General features: G+C 40.8%; 1 protein-coding gene across 13 annotated transcripts in view; it reads right to left on the bottom strand.

Moving 5' to 3' along the window:
* ERC2 (ELKS/RAB6-interacting/CAST family member 2) overlaps positions 1-23,833 on the bottom strand; it is a 530,269-nt gene that overhangs the window by 499,476 nt on the left and 6,960 nt on the right. For all 13 annotated transcript variants that reach the window (XR_013835709.1, XR_013835710.1, XM_079964988.1 and 10 more), the window contains exon 2: positions 6,927-7,739. Coding sequence is in view for 11 of the 13 variants with exons in the window: in XM_079964988.1 (XP_079821114.1) it covers positions 6,927-7,583 (657 nt within the window). In the remaining 2 variants the exon portion in view is untranslated. The remainder of the gene's footprint in view (positions 1-6,926; positions 7,740-23,833) is intronic.

Genomic DNA, 23,833 nt, shown 5'->3' on the forward strand with positions numbered 1-23,833 from the left:
AATATCAGGGTTGTATTAATTAAACTAACTTTTCTTTAGAGTAGACCCACTGAAATTAATAGACCCAAGTTAGTCATGGTCCTTAATTTCAATGGGTCTACACTGAGTAAAAGTTTAAAACAACCCTCACTGTGTTCCTAAGGCTGCATATCTAAACACGCATACTAGGGAATAACTTGCTTCTGAGTAAACCTGCAGAGGATTATGGTGCATATGACTTGCACTGTGATCCTATACATGTCTACTCAAAAGAAAAAGGTGTAATATTAAGTTGCATAGGAGTGCAAACTCCCGAGTATCATTATGGTTGCAAACCTAAACTCAATTGGGAGTAAGTGCCATACGTTAAGAATTACATTTGGGTAAACTTGCACAAGAGCAGGGTGAAAGCAAAGAATTCTCATCTTAATTTTGTAACAAACAATATTTTCTGTACTATTGTGCTACATATCTTCATGAATTGGATATGGTGTTTGTTGTTTAGCCGGATTTGCATCCATTATTTTACAGACCAAGCGTTCCATGTGACTACAGACAGTGTAATTTATTGCTATTCCTTCATCAGTGAACTGTCAAACTGAAGAAGCACTGTTACCATTGAAGCTATAAATATTACATGACTTGATATTTTTTCTCACTTATCTTTTATTAATCACAGAACAAATGACATCATACAAGAAAATTAAAAATAAAAGGTAAAATAATCTGCAGTGTGACAAATTAGATAGATAAAATATGTCAAGAAAGAAAGAAAGAAATCACCTGTAAAGCCAACAGTTACATTACTTAACGAAAATTATGTTTCCACAGACAGTAATCCAGTCAATTTTACCCTGGATTTTTTTTTGTCCTGACCTATAACAGTATTTTGCATGTCTTATAATAAATAATGTGAGGTGTTCATGTAATGAAGCAGTACAATATTTTTTAAAGTGTTGCATAGTATTGCACTCTTTAATTCGTGTGTCTAGATATACTTTTAATCTTCCTTTCAGTTGGGTTGCCAACTGGCCAGAATTTTAGCTTCATGGCTGGTTGCCAGAACAGGAAGACGCAAAACTAGAAAACCAGCTAAGCTATTTTATTGTTGGTTAGTGCAAATGCTTTGTTCTCTAGATGCAAATCCAAATGCACATACACATACTGTGCTGCCAATGTGGAAATTCTCTCCGTAGTAAGAGTGGTGACTGCTGTTTTTCAAGCCGCAAACAGATGAACCATGTATCACAGGCCACGGTCTCCCACTCAGTCTGGCAACTTCCAGCCACCTCGTCCAAAAACAGTGGGCTGCTGGCACTGCAGACAGCCAAGCCGAGGGTGAAACACATGATACCAGATTCCACAAAAGGCCAGGCTGTTCCCTTCATAAAGGAGAGTCAGGCTTCATATATTCAAAAGCAATCACTCTGGTGCACCAGAATTTAGGAAAACAAAAGTTGACAACCCAAACTCTGACAACATCAGAACGTTTAAAGAATTTTCTCTATAATCCTAGCAGGAAGTTTCACGCGTTATATCTCTTCCAGTGAATGATGTCCAAGAACAATGAACAAATGCAGAGGGCAAATATTCACACCATCTGCGCATGAGACCTTAGAACGTTTTAAAACTTGTATATTTCTTTTTCTTTAATTTTGCGTTCAAATGTGGACTCAGGAATCCAGAAGGTCAATAATCCTAACCATTCCCATACGAAAAGGTGTGCTGTGAGCAAGCAAGAGCTATATTTGTCCCAGGGACCTCTGAAGTCTTGAACTAGGGATAGACCAGGCATGGCTCCCAAGATGTATCCGGTTCACAACTAAGGATGACCATAGGCCAAACTTACTGGGACTGAAGAGTGCAGGAAGTCCGACTACATCTGGAGGGCCACAGAGGGCCTTGGGGATTAACCACTCTATTACTTACACAGTGATGGAGCAACAACTCATACCAAGAGCTTAAACCAATTCACTATGCTACCTGTCTGCTCTAAGGCCTCTGGCATGGGTGTCTTAATTAAGAAAACACAGAAGATGACTTTTCTGCCATGGTTGACAGATCTTTAATGTCACAGAGCCTTTTCCAAGTATAATTTAAAAAAACAACAACCCTTTATGAAGGTAGGTGCTTACAACAGCAGCATTTACAACACATACAATCCCTTGCCCTCCCTGCTACCTCATCAGATCAGAAATGAATACATCTTTGAATGGGAAAGAATGCAGAAACAAGTATATTTTGCCAGTAAGTGGAAATGGAAGATAGGGACTGAATATTGGAGATATATGGCAGGGCACAATATGATTCCAATCCAGGAGTTTAACTAGTTTGAAAAGATAGCAATTGCAATAGAAATTTCAAGATATCTTGGCTGAAGGGCTTTCGAGACAAGGGTTTCTTTGTGCAATAAACTCACACTTGTAACTCAGTTATTGAAGGAGAATCCTATTCTCTATCCGAGTTGTTGAGTGGAACTATGTTAATATTCCTCTTCTATTAAAACTGCATTTTCTGAAAGCACTAATATCACTAATCTTGTTACTTTGAAAATACCATGCCCTCATTTTACACACAGAGAGATGCATACCTCTCTCTAGCATGCCAGATACAATGGGGAATGGTGCGTGTAATGTTATTGCATTTACTACTGTGGACATCTGCTGCATCCCCTGTGGTATCAATGGTGATAAGTGTCAGCACCCTTCCCATCTTTGGGGTAATATTCAAAATAAGAACAGTGACCCTTCACAACAACAGTTTAGTGCTTATAACAGAATCAACTTGGCATTAGCAAAACCATGCCCTCTTTCCCCTCAGTGATCTGTGGGAGTGGCATGAAGGCCATTGGTTCCCACCTCTGAATTTGAAAGAGAAGAACAGGGTATGTTTCTTGGAGAGTAAACGTATTGACTGGAGAATGTGTATAAGGCCCAAAGAATGTACAAAATGCAACTGAGATAATACACATTTCCAAAGGCCTAATGAGATTATTGGTTGGGATATGTGCACAATGGCCTCTTCATGGGCAGATTATGTGCACATTCTCCATGACACATGGTGGATGTACACCATAGCTGCAGGGGGAGGAACATTCCCTGGAAATTGCGTCCCCCAATTTCACCAGCAGGAGAATCCCATGAGTGGAGTTCTCATGGAAATGATAGCCACGCATTATAATATATTTATCCATCTTGTGCTAAACTCAGGAGAAAGGCAGTTTCAAGCCCCGCCCCCCAAAGCAAGAGGCAGATCATGTTTTAAAAGCTACCTGTGCCCAAGCAAGATGGATATCTGAAGCATGCATGCTTTTATTTTGCTAATCTGTTGCAGCAAAACCCAGGGAAGTCCTATGGCACTTTAAAAACTAACTAACATGTTGTGGCACAAGCTTTCACTTTACTTCAAGTTCACTTCATCCGATGCATGAAGTATAATCCTCGGGTGGAAAGGGGTAAAGGAGGAAAAGGGGGGAGTTATTTGGCAATACTTACAGATGCCCACACCCAACCTAAGACAGTTAGGTGGCTACATACCAGCAATACAGACACAGGGGCCAGACCCTACAACAAACATAAATGCCAACTCTCTCCTCATTAAAGGAATACTTTTACAGGGCCTAATAATGCGAGCTGCAACATCAGGGGATCATTCATCTGCTTCTCTTCCAATGCAATATATTCTCATCTGCCAGAAATGCCTTCCTGCATTCTGCAAAGGACAAAGTGCCCGGTTCCTATGTTAAAGAATAAATTAAACTAAGTACGACGTTAAAAAAAAAAAGAAAAAGCAATATTCAGAAACAAGTAGGAGAACACTTCAACCAACCAGGACATGATCAATGACCATAAGGTGGCAATCCTTGAACAAACGAAGTTCAAAAGGAAACACCAATGTAAAAGAGCTGCCTTACTACTCCTCTTCACAGTGGTTTCCTGTCCCACTATGGGGGTTAATTTATTCTACAATGCTATCACTAATTAGTGCAGTTGTGTCAGGTCATCATGCTTATTTTGCATACAGTTAAGCTCCAATTTGCATTTCAGCCTCATTAACTCCAAGTTTTACATTCTTTTCCCTTTACATCCACTTGCCAAAGGATTCATGCATCTGATAAAGGAAAGAGACTCCTAGGCCATGAAAGCTTATGCCCCAATAAATTTGTCAGAAGTTGGTTTCTAAGGTGCTTACGACTTTTCCAGAGAAATCCTAACACACATTACATTCAGGAGTAGGGGCGGGGGGAGATATCCCAGACATCCACTTGTGGAGGGACTGCCATGTCCATTGCCCTGCTCTTTCACTATGGGCAGTGAGGAAGATGTGGGGGGCACAGTTTTTTCTTCTTTCCTCCCTCTGGAATTGTCTACACTGGCAACAGAGCTGGCATAGTCATGTTGTTTCATGGGCATGTCATGGAAACAAAAGGGCTTTGGATGTGGCATAGCCACACCAGCAGACATGCCCCAATTTTCCCCTCTGTGCCAGATGCTCATCACTGGAAGAACATCTATAGTGCTAGAGCTTCCCATAGCATTCTGGAGGACCTCTGGCAGCATTAAGAGTCATTCAGCCAGTGTGACTCCATTTCTACCTGCATAGCAACACACATGCTGCCTAAGGCTCCTCAGCTGACTTTACAATAGTTTTAGGATTGCACAATTATGTTATTTGTTTACTACCGTTTATATATGTTTTGCATGCATACCATTTAACATATCTCAGTCAACATGTATTTCTATACTTTCTTCCATCTCCACATAAACAGGATTTTAAAAAACATTATTTGTAGTTTCTTCACTTATAAAAAGAGGATTTGATTGCATGGAATAAAGAAAGCATTAATGGGAAAATATATTACAAAGAAGAAACTAGAGCATCACAAAAAAAAATATATTCTGGGTTGTATCCAACTATATTCTCCTCAAAGTAGACACAATGAAATTAATACTTGTAAGATAAGTCATTTCTGTTAATTTTAATGTGTCTACTATGAATATAACCAACACCAGACACAACCCTTAATGCTGAATTTCTTTGAATAAATTATCTTGTGAATATCAGCCATTTGCATGCAAAACACCATGTGTAACTGAAGAAAACTGCTATAGTGGTTCAGGGCTAACTCTGCGTCTTCCTAACTCGTAAGACGCAACCAATTACATTATAGTGCAAAAATACCTTTTAATATCAGCAACATTTTCTCATCCAAAACTGAACTGGTTTACCTACCCACAAGTGAAACTTATCATACATCTTTTGAAACAAATTTGAAGCAATACACATTTTCTATACTTATTGCAAATTAGTTAGAGAATCTAAAATAATACATTGGGAAGGGGGAAATCTCTGTCATCTTAAATTAACTAGAAAGAAGAAATCAACTACCCAAACGTAATTTCATGTTTCTTCTCACATCAGCATTTTCAATATATGTGATTTAAAAAGAAAAATCACTCATAAATTATTATAACCCCCAACTGTAGCCTTAGAGGTTAATTTGGCAAACTGCTTTAGTTTCTTAGCCAGCCATGCTGTAGTGATAGCAGGAATGGAGGCAGGGACAGCAAGCGAAAAGGTTCCCATAGCACCAGCCTAAATTCCTCCAGTCATCCACTGTTAGTTTGCTTCCTAAATGCACAATGCCATGGAAAGAGACACATGCCCTATGAAAGCTTGGTAAAATGCTAGAATCATTGGAATAACAGCATTCGTGTGTAACAAAGTGTGTGTGTACTTTCAGTTCATAAGGTATCAATGTGAAGAAAGGAAATTTGACAATGCCACCACCAGTATTCACCAATCTAAAGTGTCATGTGAAATATCTGTCCCGTATCCTGTCCCAACATCATCATCATCATCATCACCCTCCCTCTATGGTCACGAAAATATCCAACTGCAGGCAATATGATTCCCTCAAGCTTCATTTTCTCTTCCCTCTATGAGGAATCTTAGGTGATTGCTTCATGAATTTTTAGTTTCCAGTTCTGATTATTTCAAATACCAGACACTTTTCCTTACAAGAGAGCACTTATTAACCCCCTTCAGAACCTAGTGAGAGATATTGACTTCTCTGCAAAGGGAAATATGAATCACCAATTATCTTACATGAGGAAATCAATAGCTGGCATTTAACAGTGCTGGGGCCAACTTGAGGTCCAGCAACATGTTTGAGTACCTTAAAAATCAGAATGATGTTTATTAGTTGCTCTTCTTCGAAATCTGCTTTATTATTTTAAGGAATGTCTTTAAGGAACATTACTGTTACATATTAGTTCTAATGGAATTTTTTTTGCAGTTGGCCCAGAACGTTCGGGGTGGGGTGCGGTGGGGGTAATAACAGAGAAAGCACAAAAACATAAGGATATAATAGTTGGTTTACTGCATACTGTAATAAACAGTATTGGGCTACTGTTTAATGTAAGTTAAGCCCCTGACCTACTGGTCTATCTTTAGACTATGCCCCCTCTCTCTGATAAATATATAACATGTTTCTATAGTAAAGTTTCCTGAATGCATTTGTATTATTGCAAAAAGTCCTGAAAATACAAAAAAAAAAAAATAGGTAGTGACCAACAATCATTCTCCACATTATTAATGGAGAAGATTCCTGGATCAAAGAAATTCTGAATGAAGTGAAGCTTATTGGTGCACTTTCTTCCCAGTTAGAAACTAGAAACAAGCAACAGGGAATTATTATGTTACAAAGCCAAAACATGCCACCCGTAGGCCATCACTACACAATAATGCAGCTGACCCTACCTGGTGCCCACCAGACATTTGGGACTAAGAGTCCTATCAGGCCTAGCCAGCATGTCCACAATGGCTGTGGCTGATGCAAGCTGTAGTCCAAAATATCTGGAGGAGACCAGGTTGGAGAAGACCACAATAAGCAAAGCATCAGTTGCCTTTTCCGCATACCATTATTTTCATTTGCAATTGCTTACCTGGTTCTCCTCATGAGAAACCCTCATCTGCTCTTTCAGAACGGACATTCTGGCCGCTTCTTCTTTCCGCAGCACTCTTTCCTTTTTGAGCTCAGGGCTCCAGAAGGTCTTGATGCTATTCATGGAAGAGCCAAGCTTGCTATCTTTGATGTCCAGTTCTTTCCTCAGCAAGTCATTCTCTCTCTGTAACTCCTTAAGCTGAGCTTGTAGATCTAGCATGGTGCTATCCCTTACCTGTCTCAACATAGAAGGGATCTGGTGGTGGTGGTGATGTGCAGAAGTGGTCAGCCCCCCATGCTGATCGGTGTAAGAAAGGAGGTCGGAGTGGGAAAGGCCAGCGGAAGCAATATTAGGACTGCTCCCCATAGCTGTCACTCGACCACCGTACACAGCTCGATTTGTAGCCCTTCCAAGAGTCATTGTGCCCTTGGGGAAAGTAGTGGATGCCACACCTTCATGGTCACTCAGGTACATTGGTCCGGATGTTGCATAGGCGGCATTAAGTGACTGGATATTCTCCATTGATAACGTCTTACCTGTCCCTCCACCTCCTCCACTACTTGTTCGCCTATGGCCCAGCCGAGGAGATCTTGGCAAGCGAGGGGATCTGGCAGGACTTCCTTCCAAGTTACTGATTGTTCTTGCACTTCCATACATTTTTATTTTAATGTGAGGTACTACTTAATACGAAATTAATCACACTTAAGTGGGTTATTCAACCTCTATTTCCAGTTGCTATTGTTGGCAAGCTGCTTCACAGCATTCTTCCAAAAGGCAACAAATTCCTTAAAATGACTTCTCTAGGCTGAAGATCTGAAAATAAAAATATAATTAGAGATTACTAAAAGTTACTTGACAATGCCAAAACCTGTAAGTACAGGTTCATTTTAACTGTGGGTTTATGAAATTACAATAGTGCACTATCCTTCTGAGCACATTTTCAAACTAAGAAGAATTCTGCATGTTATAGTTACTTTTATTGCCAAAGGGCTTTTTGTTTTTATGTGTAAGAATGCCATATACAAATACACAGATAAGGCAGATGGACTTGACATTGCTAGAACATACACAAGATTCCATGGTTAACTCTGTGCCTCAAATGGAATTTTTTTAAGAAAGACAGAAGGGAGAAATAAAGAATTACCAAATATTTTTTAAAGGATTGTGCCTAGAAATCACCATACTGCAAGTGCCTTTGCCATGGAAAAAACATTATTCATAATAATTTGCTACCAAGTCAAAATCAAGATGTTAATGTTATTATATAATAATTTATAACATTAATTTATTATTTATACCACACCCATCTGGCTGGGTTTCTCAACAGCTTGTGACCAGTTTACTAGAAGAATCACCTTACCCCGCATGGGCCCAGTAGGCCACTTCAATCTGCAGAATTGGCGCTTTTATTTACAAGGGCCACAAAATGCCCATTTCACACTGCTTTTTTATATATATATATGCTATGTGTGTATGTGGTTTGCTTTCATAACTTCTGAGGTGTTTGCAGTCCAGTCTTCTTCCCTCTTTAACAGCAGGCACTATTCGGGCTCTTCCCTAGCCTTCTTGGACTGTGCTAATTCTCAAACATTCTCAAAGTTGTAAGATATGTACACAGTGAGCATGGAAGTAAAATCTCAGACCAATGTGCTTGCCCTTATAATAAGCAGAAGCTTAAATATGAAGTGGCTCCATTTCTTGGAAAAAAGAGAGCATGAATAGACTGCATGCTCAAGGTCTATTCACACACATTACATGAGGTAAACTCTGGCTGTCATGTACAGTAGCAGAGTGCATAGAACTCCAATACTCTCTTCTGTATCACACAACACTTACTGCCTACACCACCTGTGTAATCTAGCCTGTAAGTGATTGTGAAATTAGCTTAGCTAGATCCTTCAAGAAATTCAGGTCAGTATCTTTATGACTTTCCAATCTGAATTAATTAAAACATTTTAAAGCACTCTTTGAGATGTTCTTTCTCCTCCTTACACCATCACCTGTGCTGTTCTCCTGCCCATTTTTCTTCCTGCCTCATCAACATTTACCGTATATACTCGAGTATAAGCCGACTTCTTCAACACTTTTTTATGCTGAAAAAGGCCCCCTCGGCTTATACTCGAGTGAGGGTCTCACCCGAGCACATTTCCAGTGGCAGAGGCTGGCAGCAGTGGCGGAGGAGGAACGAGCAGCCTGAAAGCAGCCCTTTCGGGCTGCTCCTTCTTCCTCCAACACCACCAGCCTCTGCCTCTCGGCAGCACACTAGGTAGGCAGGGGGACAGGAGGGGCTGGGGGGAGAGAGAAACCCCCTCTGCCATGTGCAAACGCACTCCGGCCCACCAGGAGGTTTGTGGTATGGTGAATCGGCTTATACTCGAGTCAATAGGTTTTCCCAGTTTTTTGTGGTAAAATTAGGTGCCTCAGCTTATATTCGGGTCAGCTTATACTCGAGTATATACGGTATATCCTCTGTACAATCAAAGAAGCAGGTACTTCTTAACATGAACAGTTACCATCTCTCCAGAGATCTGTCTTTCTAATGGGCACAACAACATTGCTAATATGCATAGCCATTTGATACTCTATTTAAATTTGTCACACATTGTCAGGTGGCTGTTGCGGTTGCTCGAGAGTAACGAGGCAGGACTCCGACCTGCGTTTTACAGGCTTTATTTTGGTACAAACTATTTACAGTGAAAGGGATGCGGGTGGCGCTGTGGGTTAAACCACAGAGCCTAGGACTTGCTGATCAGAAGGTCGGCGGTTTGAATCCCCGCTACAGTGTGAGCTCCCATTGCTCGGTCTCAGCTCCGGCCAACATAGCAGTTCGAAAGCACGTCAAAGTGAAAGTAGATAAATAGGTACCGCTCCGGCGGAAAGGTAAATGGCGTTTCTGTGCGCTGCTCTGGTTCGCCAGAAGAGGCTTAGTCATGCTGGCCACATGACCCAGAAGCTGTCTGCGGACAAACGCCGGCTCCCTCGGCCTATAGAGCGAGATGAGAGCCGCAACCCCAGAGTCGGTCACGACTGGACCTAATGGTCAGGGGTCCCTTTACCTTTACCTTTATTTACAGTGAAGAGTCCCAAAGCTAATGTCTGGCTCAATCCCTAGCAGAATCCGGGAGTGGTCTTTTTTTGGACCTCCCCCAACATAAGAGTTTCGTTACCCCCAACCGTCTCCGCCCCTCTCTGCGCCTCAGACTACTTCACAGGATGGGCGATGGCAATGGCGTGTTTCCCTCCTGTCCATCTTGCTCAGGAGTGGTGTTAAGGTTCCAATTAGCATCCTCTGGTCCTTGCACCTCTTCCCCACTGGAGGTGGGGCTTTCCTCCTCCCAGAAGAGGAACTGCTTCGCAAGATTTTCGGACGCTCCCTGTAACACAACTTCTATGGCAGTTCCCTGACACACATATATATATTACATACTCATTTTGACACTCTGGACATCTTATCTATAGACTATTCAAGTCGTCTTCCTGCTTCTTTGAAGTTCAGGATTAATAATGATCAAATAGCAATAACCTGGATGTGTGTGGCCCATTGTTTTTTGTCCATCAAACTGTCTTGCTTGTGTCTGTTGTTCCTTATTATGTATACTATTTTATTTCTTGCCTGGTTTTCATGAATGTATTAGTTGCTTTTCTACAGTAAAACATACAGAAGTCCTTATCCACTTGAACTCTTACAGCCAAAGTAGGTATCAATGCTCCTGCTAACCCAAGGTTTTTGCTGCACTAGGTTTATTCCTTTTGAACTTTTACCTTGTTTACCCCTTTATATGGGGCAGTTAGAGTTGGAATGTTTTAAGCCTCATCTAGGGACTCATTACGTTGCTCATTCCCTATAGGTGCTCCTCCATTTGGCAGGGGGCTCCAGGCCAATATCCCTACATGGTAAAACAATTCTAATGACTAGATGCAAATAAGCACATCACATAACCTATGGCAATTAGAATAAAAAGTAAAGGAAGATTAATTGCAGATGCTTTTAGAGTAAGCAGATCCACAACCACAAATATCTGTTGATAATGTTTTGCAATAAAAAGAGGTCGGGTTTGCTTAGACAACCACAAGAATCAGCACCTGAGCTGCTATGCAGCTGTCTCAGGTCAGTCAGTCAAGTTTATTGCTTATAGCCAAAGGCTGCTACAATGTATACAATGTCATTCAATAAAATATATACTAGTTAGATACAAAAACTTAAAACATTTACATTGTCAAAACATGACCTAATCTGCACAAAACTATAGAAACTCCTTAATATACAAATTGAAAAATTAGACAATAAAATTTATAAGCTAAAATCACCGCAGGGCCACTAATATATTAAAAGTAATATTAAATAATACAATAGACAATTATGTACAAAGTTTAGTGAGAAAGATACAGCTTGGTGTAGATGGGGTCAAATAAATTCATCTCCTTTACAGTTGATAGCTATCTCAGCTATATAATTTTTTCTAATTTTCCTGGCGGCAGTTGCAAAAAGTGCTGCACACCAGGTCACATACTTATCAATGTCTGCAAGGAGATATAGAATCATGTCAGAAGGATTCTGGCCAGGGGACCTTATCATTATAGGTGTCAAAAACCGTTCTCTTGCTTCCATGTATAAGGGGCAGCACAAGATATAATGCGTAAGGTCCTCTAATTCAGGGCATCCCCTAATACAAACACGATCAGTTACTGGTATGCCTCTATGTCTCCCATCTCTATAAGCAGAGTTTATTGTATTTAATCGTAGCTCTGTAAAAGCTTTCCAGAGTTGTACAAAAGTCAATTCATTGAAGTAAGACGTATGTTCATGGGCCTCTCTAAGTTTAAAATATAATGGGGCGCATGTGGATGGGTACATGGAGTTTAAGTCGTTTTTAGTAGCCACTGCCCTTATAGTCCGTTTAAAAAAAAATTTCTGAGAGTGTAGGGAAAGTTCTTTGAGCTCGGTCACTACGAGGTCATATTTGCCCATCAGTTGGGTAGCATGATGTACCCAGTTTTTAAGGGTAATCCATTCATGAACTCAATCAGGCATTTTTTGGTAACCTAGTGTTGTCCATCTGTTGAACTCTAAACCAGTAGCAGAAGATTATTTTATCTATTTGGCTCTCTATGCTCAACATATAAGTTTCCAGTTTCCAGTCCCAAATATTTAAACGTATTTACTTGATTTATAATGTGTTCATCCAGGCGCCAAACATGCTTTTTAGGGCGCTCCCCAAATACGATGACCTGTGTCTTGTCATAGTTTATAAAGCATTACCCATGCAATATGAAGCTGATTTCGCAAGCAGCTGTCTCAGGCACACCTGGGTTCTAGACACAAGTAGTAGGTCATCAGCATACATTAAAACTGAAAGTTTTTGGTCGAGAATTATAACAGGAGCAAACTGTAGGCTGTCCAGTTCTTTAACCATATCATTAATATAAAAGTTAAACAGAAAAGGCACCAAAATACATCCTTGTTTAACTCCGATAATGGTCTTTAGTAGTAAGATGGCCAGCCAGGTCCACTTTTACTTGTATCGAAGTTGCTGTCTCAGGTTGAAAAAATTAATTCATTCCAGTTGTCCAATAAATTTCTTTTCTTGAAGCTCAAAAATGGTATTCTTAAACGAGCAATGCAAAGAAATAGAGGAAAACAACAGAATGGGAGAAACCAGAGATCTGTTCAAGAAAATTGGAGATATGAAAGGAACATTTCGTACAAAGATTACCATAATAAAGGACAAAAGTGGAAAGGACCTAACAGAAGCAGCAAACACTCAATATGCCAGCAAGTTTGGAAAACTCAGCAGTGGCCAGAGGATTGGAGATGATCAGTCTACATCCCAATCCCAAAGAAGGGCAGTGCCAAAGCATGCTCCAACTACCGCACAATTGTGCTCATTTCACACGCTGGCAAAGTTATGCTTAAAATTCTACAAGGAAGGCTCAAGCAGTATGTGGACCGAGAACTCCCAGAAGTGCAAGCTAGATTTCGAAGGGGTAGAGGAACCAGAGACCAAATTGCAAACATGCACTGGATTATGGAGAAAGCTAGAGAGTTCCAGAAAGACATCTACTTCTGCTTCACTGACTACGAAAAAGCATTTTACTGTGTCAACCACAGCAAACTAAGGCAAGTTCTTAAAGAAATGGGAGTGCCTGATCACCTCATGTATCTCCTGAGAAATCTCTATGTGGGACAAGAAGCTACAGTTAGAACTGGATATGGAATAACTGATTAGTTCAAAATTGGGAAAGGAGTACAACAAGGCTGTATATTGTCTCCCTGCTTATTTATATGCAGAATTAATCATGCAAAAGGCTGGACTGGATGAATCCCAAACCGGAATTAAGATTCCTGGAAGAAATATCAACAACCTCAGATATGCAGATGACACAACCTTGATGGCAGAAAGTAAGGAGGAATTAAAGAACCTTTTAATGAGGATGAAAGAGGAAAGCGCAAAATATTGTCTGAGGCTCAACATCAAAAAAACTAAGATCATGGCCACTGGTCCCATCACCTCCTGGCAAAACAGAAGGGGAATAAATGGAGGCAGTGAGAGATTTTACTTTCTTGGGCTCCATGATCACTGCAGATGGTGACAGCAGTCACAAAATTAAAAGACGCCTGCTTCTTGGGAGAAAAGCAATGACAAACTTAGACAGCATCTTAAAAAGAAGAGACATCACCTTGCTGACAAAGGTCTGTATAGTTAATGCTATGGTTTTCCCAGTAGTGATGTATGGAAGTGAGAGCTGGACCATAAAGAAGGCTGATCGCCGAAGAATTGATGCTTTTGAATATGGTGCTGGAGGAGGCTCTTGAGAGTCCCATGGACTACAAGAAGATCAAATCAATCCATTCTGAAGGAAATCAGCTCTGAGTGCTCACTGGAAGGACAGATCCAATACTTTGGCCACCTCATGAGAAGAGAAGACTGCCTGGAAAACACCCTGATGTTGGGAAAGATTGAGGGTACAAGGAGAAGGGGACGACAGAGGACGAGATGGTTGGACAGTGTTCTCGAAGCTACGAACATGAGTTTAACCAAACTGTGGAAGGCAGTGGAACTCAGGAGTGCCTGGCGTGCTCTGATCCATGGGGTCATGAAGAGTCGGACACGACTAAAGGACTAAACAACAACAACAAATGACCATTTTGCGGGTACTTCCTATATTAATAAATTATTTTCACTTCAAATGTATTCTAATCTAGTTGATTTATTTTATAGAAGTATCAGATCTACTGTGGAATGATCTTGGAGCAAACATTTCCTTTTTTATCAGCATTTTTCACTGAATGTTTAAGGACTTTTAGGATTACAGTGGTACCTCGGGTTAAGTACTTAATTCGTTCTGGAGGTCCATACTTAACCTGAAACTGTTCTTAACCTGAAGCACCACTTTAGCTAATGGTGCCTCCTGCTGCTGCCGCGCCACCAGAGTATGATTTCTGTTCTCATCCTGAAGCAAAGTTCTTAACCCGAGGTACTATTTCTGGGTTAACGGAGTCTATAACCTGAAGCGTATGTAACTTTTAGATTAAATCCTCTGGATTTTGAACAAAGATGTATTTCATGCAGTAATGTTTACAGGCCTAATTAAGAGCAGAAAGTAAGGAAGGGATAAAAAGGTGCTATTTTTTGTTGCTGTTTTGTTTAACAGCAACATCTCTACTGAAGATCTCAACCAACAGAAAATGGTCTATTTTGAGAGAAAGCACTTTCTAAATAAGGGTTCATTTATTTTCAAGATTTCCTCTTTATCTCATCACCTGAGCTCTACTGAGAATGACATCATGAGTTTAAATCTTCCATGGTGTTTAAGTTTAGAAGAAACTATTGGTTTCAATGATGACTTTCCATCTCTCTGCTTTGTAACTTTTACAAACCCAATCCTACACATGTCTACTCAGAAGTAACACCCATTGAATTCAATGGACTTTACACCCAGGTTTGGAAGCAATCCTAAACATGGGAAGCCAGCGTAATGTCATTAAGCCAATATAAAGTCTTTAATGTCATTAAGCCAATATAAAATATGTCAGATCCAAACACCATTCAAGAGCAGGGTTACTGCCAGCTGAGCCAGCCTAAGTCTGGCAGAGGGAAAGCAAGGCTTTAAAACAGAGTTTTACTTGCACTACCGTTTTTGTCAGCATTAGTTCTGCCAGATTCCAAGGTCACATGACTGAACTGAATGCAGTTAAGATCAAGTGTTAAGTCCTCCTGAAACCTCCCACTCTAGAGCACTTTTTTTCCCCCAGGGCTTACGCTGGCATCAGATTCAAGTCTCTACTCAGCTTGCTACTAGTCCCGGTTGAGCCAGGATGAGGAAGTTTAAACTGGTATAGCCAAGCTGCTCCAGGAATTGGCCGCCTGAGCCAGAGATCCACTGGAGCAAAATTTGCTCATTCTGGCAGATCTTGGGCTTGGATTACCCCCTAAGTGGGTATAGGATTGCACTGTTGGGATATAATCCTAATTGTACTTGCTTAGAAATAAATACAACTGATGTTCATAGCTCTTACTGCTAAATTAACATGGGTTACTAATACATTATACACCAATCTTTAGTCATAAACAGAACAGAAAACACTGCAGCTTTTTATTGTGCAATATTTCTGTAATTTTATGGTTAAATTATCATGTTAATTTACAAAACCAAGCAGAGAGACCAATCAACAGAAGCAATGGTAGTCAGGTTGATAAGATGAGCTACAGGATCAGTTCTGAAAGGACTATAGATATTTGAACATACTAGAAAGCAGAAGTGGAAGAAAGGGAAAACAGACTGGAGGAAGGGACTGAAATGGATGTGGTCACTGGTAGGTTACAGAAAACCAGACAGCTCAACATGCAAGATAAAAAACAGGGGGGGGAGGAGTAGTACCAAAGCTTTTACTTCTCAAGCCTTATACAGTCTATAGAATCAGAACTAGAAGAGATCAAATGTAATCCAATCTCAGTCACAGATCACTCCCCACAGATCCACAATCCTGGTCATAATATAACACAGTGCAGAAGACAGTATGCCAACAAGCGGAGGGGCGCATGTCATGTGCAAAGATGCTCTTGCGAAACAGAGCCAGATAAGCAGGGGAGCCAAATGAAATGCTAAACGCGAAAGCCAAAAAATAGCAAGATCAAACTTAACCCAGGGGAAAATTGCTCTCTGAATTCCATATCAGACATTCAAATCCCAAGTGTTTGTTGATGCCAACTTTAATGCTAACCATGCCCTGGAGCTGCTTTCAAATCCTGGTTAAGAGAGAAATCCTGGTTAGCATGAAACCATGCTTAACACTGCTCTCTTAATTATGATCAATACCAGTGAGGAAATCACAAGTGGGGAAGGAGCACATGACCCCACAGCCCACTTCTAATCCTTAACCATGATTAAAAGATCAGGAGCTCTGTGCCAGCATTGGCCCCTAGAGATGCATACACACATTGAACTGTGTTGCACTTTATAAATTATTTCTCAAGGACTCAACCCATAGTCCTTTACTGAAGATTTTCTCAAACACATGTATTTGTTGTATATAACTAACTGCTTTATGCAAGCATAAGCGGTTGGTCATCTTTACAACTCCACAGTGAGAAATAAAGAAGTAAAGAAAAACAGGGGGGAAATCCAAGAACCTGGAAGCAACAAGAGAGAAAGGAAAACTCAAGCAGAAACCTTCTGTTCTGTAATGTGGCTTCTCTTTCCAACAATGTAAAGCACATCAGAATAAAGGGGGCTTCTAACAAAAGTGTATTTATTTTACCAGAAAGATTGGCTGGCTGGGCAACATCTAAGAATATTTCACAAAACACTTTTTAAAACAGGGTGCCTTCATCATCAAATCGAAAACTGGGCTGAATCCAAGTTCCTAGGGATGCTCTTTTTGTCTATGCTCCTTGCTTCTAATATACTGTTAACTCACCCTAGGAGTCATCTTGTTTAAGTGATGGCTCAACATACAACTGAGAAAAAGTGTTAAGCTTTCATGTCCACATAAATAGAAGCGTAGGCCTGGGATCTGAAGATCACCTCCTACATGAAGCAAAATGTTCTCTATCAACACCTGGCTAAATAGAAGAAGTAAGCAACTAAGTCACTGACTAAATTTAAATTTCTTTAATCCCTGAATATAAAACACAGTTCTGCTGGTGGCAACAATACCTCAATCACCAGAAAAGCAGCTGGTGATAGCTCATGGCATATGGAGGAATAACTATAGAAGTATGAATCTATTGTCAGTTGTGAGGACTTTTATCAAATCACTCCAGACAATGTCCACCATGACCTCAATAAAAAGCTACCTATCTTTGTGCAGAGAGAGGTATCCAACATTAGGTAAAGGTAAAGGTACCCCTGCCCGTACGGGCCAGTCTTGACAGACTCTGGGGTTGTGCGCCCATCTCACTTAAGAGGCCAGGGGCCAGCGCTGTCCGGAGACACTTCCGGGTCACGTGGCCAGCGTGACATCGCTGCTCTGGCGAGCCAGAGCCGCACACGGAAACGCCGTTTACCTTCCCGCTGGTAAGCGGTCCCTATTTATCTACTTGCACCCGGAGGTGCTTTCGAACTGCTAGGTTGGCAGGCGCTGGGACCGAGCAGCGGGAGCGCACCCTGCCGCAGGGATTCGAACCGCCGACCTTTCGATCGGCAAGTCCTAGGCGCTGAGGCTTTAACCCACAGCGCCACCTGCGTCCCAAATTAGTTATGGCCATTAATTTCAATGAGTCTACTCTGAGTAGAACTGACACCAGATACAGCCAAGAATATTTTACAGTAAAATGTCAATATTTACCGAAAAAATTATCCATTTGCAATTCCAGACACATTTTCTGAATGTTTTAAACTCACTGATACATCAGTGGATGCTGACAGTCATCTAAATGAGATTGTCAGCATTCATTTGTGTGTAGCTGAAAAGTGGGTGGCACTTCCAAAATTCTTACGGGAATGTCAGTATTCACCTGTAAATGTCAACATTCACAACATTGTTGGATATTTGCTGTTAACAGAGAAAGCAGCCGAGTGCTTCTGTTAGGATGGTGATGCAAAAAGAGTGACACTTTCATTTATTGTGGCATCAGCTTTCATAGGCTACTTCCCAAGATGCATAAAGTGGAAAGAAACATTGTTTGGTACAGAATACAATACTAGCAATATGCCCATTTTTAAAAAAAAACTATATGGAATCGCAGAACCCAGGAGGCCACTGAACGCCTAGCTGGCCTCATCATGTTCCCTCACTGCCCAACACACACATACACTATGAGTTGTGGGGTTGTCTCACATAGGGATGTCTCTACACAGATCTCCCCATCATCTTCTCACCTTCCTATGGCCAGTGTACCTACTGGCTGTAGTAAGCTTGGTCCAACTAGGGACTGGATAGTTATATCCCCTTGTTGAGTTGGGACGAGACTCTTTTGTTGCAGTAAGACATATTGGTGTACAATACAGCTTCTGATGCGATGGAGGCAGGATATGGGTCCTAGCAGCAGTCACATCTGCTCAGAGGCCTCCACATCATGCCATCGACACATGTAAACAAAGGGGCGGATTATGCTCAAGCTGTGTAATAAAGTCCATCACAGAAATTTCTTATTATTTCATACTTTCTGCCAAGATGCCTTTAATCACTTATCACTTGGCGACAAGAAAAAAAACTTTTCCCAGATGGAAAAAACACACAAATATTTTATGCTATATGGGGAGAACGCTTGGCATATTTTAGGTACTGCTGATATTTTGTTATGGAGAATGGCTATGTTCTGCCTCCACAGTCGGAAGCAGTAATGCTTCTGAAGGGACGTGGATGGCGCTGTGGTCTAATCCTTTGAGCCTCTTGGGCTTGCCAATCAGAAGGTTGGCAGTTCAAAATCCCAAGACGGGATGAGCTGCTGTTGCTCTGTTTCCAGCTCCTGCCAAACTAGCAGTTCAAAAGCATACCAGTGCAAGTAGATAAATAGGTAGCACTGCGGCAGGAAGGTAAGCGGTGTTTCTGTGCACTCTGGTTTCCGTCATGGTGTTCCATTGCACCAGAAGCAGTTTAGTCATGCTGGTCACATGACCCAGAAAGCTGTCTGTGAGCAAACGCCGGCTCCCTTGGCGTGAAAGCAAGATGAGCGCCGCACCCCATAGTCACCTTTGACTGGACTTAACCATCCAGGGGCCCTTTACCTTTTAATACTTTTGAATACTAGTTGCTGGAAACTGCAGGAGTGTTGTTGTACTTTGGTCCTGATTCTGTGCTTCCTGCATGCACCTGACTGGCTACTGTGAGAGCAGGATGCTGGGCTAGAAGGTCCATGGGCCTGATCCAAAAGGCTATTCCTATTAAAAAATAATGGGCTCAGAGTAGGAGTTTCCCTAGCTCATAATAATTGATGTATTTGAATAAAAACTTCCTTGTCCTAAAATTCTTAATGTGTTTGGAATGCAAAACACCACAACTGCGAGCTTATGCAGTGGTTTTGTGCCAGAGTCATCTGCATTTATCAGAACAGGCACTCGAAGCTAGCCAGCAGCCACTGTTGACATATGCTCATGAGCTGAACATTTTAATACTTTATTCTCAGTTAAACTGTCATTGAGAGTACAGTGGTACCTCAGGTCAAGAACTTAATTCATTCCGGAGGTCAGTTCTGAACTTCACTTTAGCTAATGGGGCCTCCTGCTGCCGCCGCACCGCCGCTGTGCAATTTCTGTTCTCATACTAAAGCAAAGTTCTTCACCTGAGGTACCATTTCTGGGTTAGCGGAGTCTGTAACCTGAAGCGTATATAACCTGAAGCGTCTGTAATCCGAGGTACCACTGTACCTTGGCCAGGGTAATATTCTGTAAACTGAATTCCCCTTTTCTTAAAAAAATAAAATAAAACATTCTAGTAAAAAATCAATTGGTGCAGGAATTCCCAGGTTCAAAATGGTACACCACAAGGATATATACCCCACCCCTTTCCAACCGTGAACCTGCTCATTATGGCAGTGTGAACTCACCCAGAATATACATTGTCCCAACTCAACAGTCCCTTAAGTTCCCCGCTATCACAAATGAATTTGAGTTTTTGCCCATTACTGATTCCAGATACTCATTCAAGGAAGTAACTGACACAGTTTACAGCAACTGTTTGATATTGTTTGTTATTTTGCGTGCATTTATTTTAATTACTGCAGTCCTTGTTATATGTCACTTCTTAGTTCCTTGCTAAATGAAGCAGCTGCTCCAAGTTCAATACAGGTGCTTTAGGGAGCCGTCCACTCCAGGAGTGGGGGAATGAACAGAAGTCAGGAAACAGCAGTGATATGAGCAGAGAGAGGCATACAGGCTAGACAAATTTCGTTAAGCAATCTTTGTAACACAAATCTACATTCCTCTGGATTACTCAATATATACAAAACTGCATGTATTTTTATTTATTTACTTCCAAAATTAAAATGGTGCTTAATTTTATATACCAATCCGGATGCAAATGAGACTGCACTATTATTAGATTTACAGGGTAGCCCATCAGCACACGTTCTCAGGGCAGCTCACGGGGCAAACAATAAAATATAAAATTAAATTGCAAGGTGATATGGTAATCCAACACGTCAACAAAAACAATGCAAAATTACAAAACAAAATTCAACTGGCAAGGATGTATGTACGTGGAGTGCTGCTCACAGCTATACCATCTCTAGCTGCTTTCTCATCAAGACTTAGAAAATGAATGGCTCTCAGCTCTGGACTGGAGCCCCCAAGGAACCCTGGTGGTGCAGGAAGCACTGCTGATAATCCAGTAAATCATCAGTCAGTGTACTCCTCAAACTGCTGAAAGCAGACACTATTACTAAAGGTGATGTTCTACAAAACAGACATTACAGTTCGGTCTCTACCTATCCATCTGTCGCCATGCTGTCCCTGAATTATCACCTATGGCGTGGTTCTCGTGTAACATGGAATTCCAACCTAACAGCTTAATGGTGGTGTGCAGGGACAGAGAGAAGACGCAGCTGCTGGGATGCTGGTCAGCAGTTGCCTCAGTGCAAAACCAAACCATGAAGAATGAAGCAATGACAGGCTTACAAGAAAACATCAGCCCCAACAAGCAGCCTAACAGTGTCGGGCCAAAGTATAATTATTTATTCTTTTTATCAGATATATTTATATATTTCTTAATCATCAAACACTTCTAAATGATAATACACTTAGAAAGTCATATGTCAACACTGTATTAAATTTGGCTATTTGTGCGCATTTAGCAAAGCCACAATCCAGGAGCTCCCATGTGCATATGGAAGTTCCAAAATGTACACATGGAGCGTAAGGCAAGTGAGGTCTTCTCCATTTGCTTCAGTGTTGGGGAAAACTGCACATATAACACATGCAAAAAAAACCAGCTGGTACATGCCCAGAAGCAAACAAACATTCAAAATTCAACATACAGTAGTGCCAACATTTGCCTTTTAAAGCTAAACTACAATTTGGAAGAAAATCCAGTATAAAATATGTTATCCAACTGTGGACAAACTGAAGCACATTATGTGGGCGGGTGCTTTCTTTCTTTACATGTGTGATGACATTTCACTGGGTGCCATCTATGGTACCAGTCAGCTGGGTATATTTGGATGATTAGCTCTGCTATTTGGTAAAAAACAGGAACATATACAGACCGAAATAAGATAGGCAGTGGATGGCATCAAACTAAGTTAGACTCATAATTACTAGACCTAAGCTGGTCATGCCCACTAATTTCAGTCATGCCCATTAATTTCTGCTGTGAGTAAAAGTAACACCAGATATGACCCAGAATATTTTACAGGAGAATGTCAAAGCTCACCAAAACCAGTAATTTACATGTGAACCTTGATAATCCCAGACACATTTTGCAAAAGCATAAAAGTGAGAAATACATCAATAGATGCTGACAGTCATCTAAATGTGACTGTCAGCATTCATTTGTGTGCAGCTGAAAAGTAGGTGGCATTTACAGAATTCTTATAGGATTTTCAGTAAAATGTCAACAGTTACAACAGTTTGGGTCATTTGATGTAATACGGACAGCAGAGTACTAGTAATGGCTATCAATCCCAATGGGTCTACTCTGAGCAGGACTAACACTGCAACACCCGACAGTCCCCAAGATGCAGGAACAACAAATGGATATATTGTTATTAAGTATCACTATTGTTGCTGATTTGCTTATGGCTATCAAATTAAAACATCAAGTATATAAAAACCAGAGGTCTACTTAAATTAAGTTATTTCCAGACTTTGCATGCAACCAAGACTCAGAACTTAATTCTTTTACACACAAAGTAAGATTCTCACTTGTGATATCAGATGTGATTTCAAGCTTTAACCAACCTTAACAATTAAACAACAAGAACAATTAAGTTGCTAAAATAGGCATTATACTCTAAAGCAAAATAATATATAGAACAGCACAGTGATCAGCAAACTAAAGACCCAGGATCTTACCTGCAGCATGGGACCCACTTTTAATTTGTTGTTGAATGTGTTCATCTTCTTTTACATTTCTCTGTCTCCTTACACCCTACTCTCTCCCCCATCTTTCAGCTTCACTTATTTATTTATTTATTTATTTACCCACCCAAAACAGCAGCACCAGAAAACTAGAAAGGAGGTTATAACCTGAAGTGGAATCACTGTAGAATCACAACTAAATGTGGGCTTATCAGCTGAAGCCCAATGGAACAGTACATATAGCAGTAGATCTTCCAATGCCTAAATCAACCCAAGACTTTATAGGTGCATTTAAAATGGAAGTAATAAAACACTGTTCCTCATTAAAGGATTTTAAAATCCACCCTTAAGTGAGGAATGTAACGAAGTGCATAACAAACCACAGTATAAAGTAGGGGGGGGGGAAGTGCTGGGAGGAAATAGATGCTGCTTTTCATAGGAATTACTGGTATTCTGGCTCAATATGCTGCTTTTGAATACTGAAGTATCGGACTTACTTTCACTCTTCCTATAGTTTTTCTCTTTCTTTCTTTCTTTCTTGCTTATTGAACAAATGATATATGGTCTGTTCACATGTTATTTCACATGACAGTTAAGCTGTCCCTCATGGTTAACTCATTCATGTGCAGTGGCCCACAAGAGAACTCAGCTATTTTATCTGTGGCACTGCAAACTTCCACATAGGTCTGCTATGGCATGGGGAAAATGCTCAAGCATGGTAAAGAGCTGCTGCCACCCCCATACACACAACCAGCTTTATACAGGACATGGTGAAATTTGCCATGAAGTGGCCTCCAGCATCAGCCATTGAAAGTAAAACAGACCATAGAAAGGGGAAGAGGAAGCTGAAGGCCTCTAGGTGTTGTTGGACTTCCACTCCCATCAGCCCCAGTCAGAATGGCCAATGGACAGGGATGATAAGAATTGCAGTCCAACAAGGCCACAGGCTCCAAATCCATGCCATATAGAGTATAAGAATTCATCTAGCCTCACTGGGTATGGTTAAGGGGAATAAATTACTCCTTTTCAAATCAGTTTCATTCACTATCACAACTCCGACTGATGCTTTTCTTGAACCTGCATGATCTACTTTTTCAACTTCATCTGCTGCTGTCACTGCTGAAAAAATAATCAGCAAATTAGGCCTATAAAGACAAAATCAGACATTATGGGATAGAGAAGACAGACTTCTTTTCCTCTTTGATCAAAAGCAGTGATAAGTAGATAATAGATTGTTATCAAGGAAGTGCTATTTCCCCACCCAACAAACCAGGTGATAAAAAGAGAAGCAGGTAGACTTTCTTCACCAAATAACTCTTAGGCCATGGTGGCACTTAGCAGAGCTGGAGAAATCCACAATCCCCCCTAATTAAGTGTTTCTTGGCCATACCGATGAAAGTAAGAGGAAGAAAGGAGGGTAGCTTTAGCCAACAAGTAAAGGCATTATT

Source organism: Podarcis cretensis, assembly GCF_951804945.1.
Source record: "Podarcis cretensis genome assembly, chromosome: 2".
NCBI classification, from domain to species: domain Eukaryota; kingdom Metazoa; phylum Chordata; class Lepidosauria; order Squamata; family Lacertidae; genus Podarcis; species Podarcis cretensis.